The sequence below is a fragment of the Molossus molossus genome, unplaced genomic scaffold (genome assembly GCF_014108415.1).
Source record: "Molossus molossus isolate mMolMol1 unplaced genomic scaffold, mMolMol1.p scaffold_m16_p_1, whole genome shotgun sequence".
NCBI classification, from domain to species: Eukaryota; Metazoa; Chordata; class Mammalia; order Chiroptera; family Molossidae; genus Molossus; species Molossus molossus.
In genome coordinates, this window is record NW_023425344.1 from 202,085,600 (window position 1) to 202,091,882 (window position 6,283).

Sequence of the window (6,283 nt, forward strand, 5' to 3'; positions counted from 1 at the left end):
AAAAAATGAAGGCCTTCTCCTTCTCACCCACAGATATATGGTCAGCAGCCCCACTTTCCTTTTCCTAAGGTTCAGAGACACAGAAGTGGAGGAGAGCTGGCAAGTGGGAAAACAGACATCAGCTTCCCATTCCTATCCCATCAGGAAGTACTTCCACATTCAGGGACTTATTGGACACCTGCTACCCTCCCTTTTTTTTTTTGTCCTCACCCGAGGACATTTTTCCATTTTTTGTTCAGATAGAGTGGGAGGGGGAGACAGAGAGAGAGAGAGAGAGAGAGAGAGAGAGAGACATCGATGTGAAAGGGACACATCGAGTGGTTGCCACACTCACAACCCATCCAGGGCCGGGGAAAAATTGCAACCAAGGTACACGCCCCTAGCGGGAACCGAACCTGGGTCTCTCTGGACCGCAGGCCAACACTCCAACCGCTGAGCCAAACCAGCCAGGGCAACTCTCCCACAGAGAAGAAAATCCAGGCTCAAAATGAGATTGAACTAGCCCAGAGTCAGGGCCCAGACCAAATTAAAGCTTCAGACCTCAGCATGGTTCACTCTATTTGTTCTACCTCTGCCTCCTCCCTCCAGTGCCCAAGTACTCCCTGCTGCTACCAGCTGATCAGGTGGTCTAGGTATTAATCCTGTCCTTGCTTCTTCCCAGTTGAATGATCCTGAACAAGTCACAATATATTCACTGAGTCTCATTCTGAATACTTTACAGAAATGGTCCCAGTATGGTCCCCCCCCCCAATTATCTGAAAGTAGAGCGTTCCTACAAAACCTTTTGTAAATCGAAATGGCCTAAAGCGAAGAAGCAATTACCTTAAGACACATCTTGCTAATGGATGCAGAAAATAAATGGATAATAAATGCTCACAGACATAGTTCAGAGTTATGGTGGCTTAATATTGAAATGCTGAGTGTAGTTCTCAGGGAAGGAGCTTGGAGGGGCCACTCTTGCAGCTGCTCAGGGTGCAAGCTGCCTCTACAAAGACTGGTTGCAAAACACTGAACGCTGTTTTTTATTTTCTTTTTTCTTTTTTAAATCCTCACCCGAGAACATTTTTCCATATTTTGTTCCGATAGAGTGGGAGGGAGAGAGAGAGAACCATCGATGTGAAAGGGACACATCGAGTGGTTGCCACCCCCACGACCTAACCAGGGCCCCAGGGCCGGGGACAAACTTGCAAACGAAGTACCTGCCCTTAGCGGGAAGTGAACCCCTGTCTCTCTGGACCGTAGGCCGACGCTCTAACCGCTGAGCCAAACCGGCCAGGGCTCAAATTTTCTTTTAGTTAGTAAAAAGAGCTAGTAATGTGGGTCTTTCAAGAAAGAACGGTGGCATAAAGCAAATTTTCTAAAAGCAGGGGATACCTGTACCATGAAAGAGGTATCATTGGCCCCGGTTTAAGGAAAGATCAGAGAGTTAGGGTACTTGCACAAGGGCATACAGGTGTTTAGTGCAGGTTACATGGGATATCTTTGTAAGCATCACTCATAGTGCCCAGCATGCAGAGGTAGGTGCTCAGTACATGGTCACTATTGTCATTTCCCTTAAGGGACTGAGTGACCGTGCAGGTCTCTGGATGCCCTCTGGGCCCAGGACCATGCAACCTGCTAGCCACCGCATCACATGAGCCATACTATCTTTAGCCAGGGATATATTTATATCCCAGGGAAGTGTTTTTTTCCGTTACGGGGGAGCCCCAGAGTCGGTGGCCGCTGAATCCAGGCCCCCAGCGGCGGCCTCCGCCCTCCGGCTCGCCATGCCTCACAGTGCGGAGGTCCCGGTGCAGGTGTGGGTGGGCGGCCAGCTCTTCCAAGCCGAGCGGGCCCTGCTGGTGGAGCACTGCGGCTTCTTCTGCGGCCTCTTCCGCTCCGGCATGAGGGAGGCGCGCGCGGCCGAGGTGCGCCTGGGCGCGCTGAGCCCCGGCGGCTTCCGCACCACGCTGCAGGTGCTGCGCGGCGAGCGGCCGGCGCTGGCGGCCGCCGACGACCTGCTGCAGGCGGTGGAGTGCGCCGCCTTCCTGCAGGCGCCGGCGCTGGCGCGCTTCCTGGAGCACAGCCTCACGTCCGACAACTGCGCGTTGCTGTGCGACGCGGCCGCCGCCTTCGGCCTGCGAGACGTGTTCCACAGCGCCGCGCTCTTCATCCGCGACGGCACGCACGAGCTGGCGGCGGAGCTGGCGCTGCCCGAGGCCCGCGCCTACGTGGCGGCGCTGCGGCCCAGCAGCTACGTGGCCGTGAGCACGCACACGCCGGCGCCCGGCTTCCTGGAAGACGAGTCGCGCACGGTGTGTTACCTGGATGAGGAGGAGAACGCGTGGCGCACGCTGGCCGCCCTGCCCCTGGAGGCCAGCACGCTGCTGGCAGGCGTGGCCACGCTGGGCAACAAGCTCTATATCGTGGGGGGCGTGCGGGGCGCCAGTAAGGAGGTGGTGGACCTGGGCTTCTGTTACGACCCCGACGGCGGCACGTGGTGCGAGTTCCCCAGCCCGCACCAGCCGCGCTACGACACGGTGCTGGCGGGCTTCGATGGCTGTCTCTACGCCATCGGGGGCGAGTTCCAGAGGACGCCCATGAGCTCCGTGGAGCGCTACGACCCGGCTGCCGGCTGCTGGAGCTTCGTGGCAGACCTGCCGCAGCCGGCTGCCGGTGTGCCCTGCGCCCAGGCATGTGGTCGCCTATTCGTGTGTCTTTGGCGGCCGGCAGACACCACGGCTGTGGTGGAGTACACGGTGCAGACCGACGCGTGGCTGCCGGTGGCCGAGCTGCAGCGCCCACAGAGCTATGGCCACTTCATGGTGGCCCACCGTGACAGCCTCTATGTGGTGCGCAACGGACCATCAGATGACTTCCTACACTGCGCTATCGACTGCCTCAACCTGGCCACGGGCCAGTGGACCTCACTGCCCGGCCAGTTTGTCAACAGCAAGGGAGCACTGTTCACGGCGGTGGTGCGTGGCGACACCGTCTATACTGTCAACCGCATGTTCACACTGCTCTATGCCATCGAGGGCAGCATGTGGCGGCTGCTCAGGGAAAAGGCGGGCTTCCCACGGCCCGGCTCCTTGCAGACCGTTCTCCTGAGGCTGCCTCCTGGAGTCCCTGGGCCTTTGGCTTTGTCAACGCCTGAACTGTGACTCCTGGGCTGGGCTTTAGGAGGGGACGACCCCCTGAGTCTACCCTGAGCAATGGCTGAGTCTATGAGGCTGGCCTTTAGGAGTGGCGGGAGCTTCTCTCTCCCTGATCGAGACGTCCGGATCTCCTGTCTTCTGATAGTGTGAACATGGCCAAGAAACTCATGGAGCAATGACGATGCTGGGGTCTGAGCCCTCAAATTACTTGGGTTCTGCTCAGATCTGGTGGGTCACAATGTCAGTGGAAGGGGTAAGGGAGTGGGATGTCTATGATCTAGATTTGTGAATGGGCCAGTAATGAGCATGGCTAGGAGTGGGTTGAGTGATGTTAATCAAACTGTCAATCACTAGGCAAGAATTAGGTAACTACTGTGTACACAGAACAGTGCTTGCCCTGATGTAGTCTGTAATTGCCAGACAGGTATCCACAAAGCTTAGAATTTAGCCCAGAAAAACGCACTCTTAACAGAACATTTGCAGGACAACACAAGGTTTGCATATACTTGTCTTGGTCCACAAAGGGTTGAAGACAACATGCAACCCCCCCCCCCCCACAAAACAAAACCCCACAATATAATAAAACAAAGTACTAAACAAATTAGGGCAAAGGGATATTAGGGAGAGGAACCGTATGTAACTCCAGGAAGGAAGGTATACTAACTCTGAAGAAGACAGTCAGGATATTAGCTGATGAAAGGGGAGGTTCATATGGTGGAGACAGTGAGATCTCAGAAGAGGAGTGATGGGGGAAGGCTTAAGCAGATGGAAAGAGTTTCTGTGAACCCAGGCTTTAAGGCAGAGCAGCCATGGATGGAGGCATTTGGGGAGAGGAAAAGGCTGGGTTGGCTTGTAGAGACAATAACTGAACTGCACCTGGATGTGGACCTGCAGGGGAGAACCCAGGTGTAAGCCCCTTGCCCGCTCCCTTTTTTGCCATCACCCCAGGGACAGTGGACTATTAGCTTCATGATTACAGGTCTCATTGCCTCATCTTATCTTTCCCCACATTCTACAGGTTAATTCTCTCCTCCTAGCCTCTGCTCCTGCTATTCCCTGTGCCTGGAATGCATTTCCTTTCCCTCTTTCTATTGGCTCTGTACCCATCTTCTCTGTGCAGGGTTGACTGTTCCTGACCTTAGCTGCCTACATTGCTTATTGGACCCCTGACTGACATCATTTGTGTGTGTGTGTGTGTGTGTGTGTACATGTGCACACATGCACGCAGTCATACAAGTATGTAGATAACAAAGATAGAGATTCTATTGTGCTGCCAACTGAGCTGGGGCACTTTACCACCTACACAGTAATACGATGAGGTCCTGAAAGATTCCAGGTCATAGAGGCCACTAGTTAGGGACCTAGTGTTAGATAAAGACTACTATCCCACCTTTAGAATACCCCCACCCTGGTTCCTGGTCAGATGCCCACCCCAGTCCTCCATCCTTTCCAAGCCCCTGGGCAGACTTTTTCCAAGTGGTCCTGAATGGTCTTCATCCTCCAGGATCTGAGGCCCATGGGAAATCCTGGCCTCATCACAAGTGGAAAATGAAGCATCAGTATGGTACCCCCTGGACATGGATTCTAGTATCAGGGCTACCCTAGCTGCCTTTCCCCTGACCTGTGTCCCAAGCCTTGCTGCCTTCAGAAGCCTGGGACCTTCTAGCCCTGGAGTAGTCTAATGTGATGAGTCACAATAAATCCTGACTTTTGCATCCTGTGCAAAGTACATTCACCTTCCTCTTCCCACTGCAGCCTACCTCAGTCCTGGAGTTGGGTACCAATCTCCTTGTGGAAGATGAGATATATGAGGCTCAGAGGCCAAGTGGCTGGCTCACAGCCATTGGCCCATCCCAGAGTATGGCAGAGTCCTCACTTTGGGGTTTTGTCAAAGTATAATTTTTATGTCTAAGATTTATTTAACTCATTAATAAAAGAACCAGAGGAATGGTAAAGCTGGTTCATCAAAGGATCATTAGAGACAGAGACTTGTATATTTAGTTGGAAGAGACATACTAAAATAAGTTCACTAAGGTAAGAAATGAAGCTGGTTAATGTCTTACAGAGCAATAAAACCATAAATTTTGTGGTTCTCTACTGGACTAAAATCCTTTGCATCTTTACATACTTGTACGTGCAGCTACATGTTAGAATATAAGTTCACAAAGTCAGAACCCTGATCAGTAGTAAACTGTAAAACAAAGGTACATTTCCCGAAAGAATAATGTTACTCTTAGCTGTTCAGTTCTGCCCCAGGATGACATTGAAAGGACAGCCAGTCCTCCTTTTGCCTACTGAACAGTACAGCGTGATCTCTTTGCTTAGCAGAGCTCAGTGCTGACCACCCTGAGACTTGCAATCTTGAGATCTAGCAGCTCATTTGCTCTCTTGATCCATACAGCTTTGTGTTAGTCAGCTTTTGCAGCTGGTTGCATGGACCAGCCCAGATGGGGCCTGCTGGCTCCTGAGGTTTGGTCATTCCTTGATCCAGAGCAGCCCTTTTCTGAGATGTCTTTTATGCAGTAATAATGCAATGTTTACAGCTTTTACACAGTTGACATACTTAAGCTTTGTAAGAATTTTAAGTGATAGGTAGCTTGGCAACACTCCCACTCCCCTCTTAAAGGAAAAAATAAACCCCAAAACATTCAATGGTTATGAGATTTAAGAGACACAACTAGGAAGTAGCAGAGCCTGGCTTTGAACCCAGGGCTTATTTTCTGTTGCTGCCTCCTTGCTTGGCTGACATTCTAAAATGGACACAGTGTTTCTACCTGTCTCCTTAACTCTCCCCTCCATTACCTTCTCTCTGCACTTCCATTTCTTCAAGGTCATCTGCATGCCTGGACCCAGCCCTTTCCCTCCTCCTCTGATAGGGAAATTCACTTTCCTGGGTTCTTTTGCCTTAGGATCTAGATAGAAGACTAATGGGCCACTCCAGAGGGTGTTAATGACCGGTTAAGGCCCTGAGGTGTGTTTGAACTTTCACAGATACTCCCTCCTCATGAAGTGTGGAGGAAGTTTTCGTAATCTAGCCCACCTTCTCTGGCCTTGAAGTTCAGATTCCATTGTTCCCCCCACAATCCACCACGCGTGGCAAGGATTGTAACCATGCCTGGTTTACAGGTAAGGAAATCTCTCTGTCC

General features: G+C 52.1%; 1 protein-coding gene across 1 annotated transcript; it reads left to right on the top strand.

The window, feature by feature from the left end:
• Positions 1-1,766: 1,766 nt before the first annotated feature.
• KBTBD13 (kelch repeat and BTB domain containing 13) lies at positions 1,767-3,143 on the top strand. The gene has a single exon (XM_036244636.1). The coding sequence runs from the start codon at positions 1,767-1,769 to the stop codon at positions 3,141-3,143; it is 1,377 nt and encodes a 458-aa protein (XP_036100529.1).
• The last annotated feature ends 3,140 nt before the right edge of the window (positions 3,144-6,283 follow it).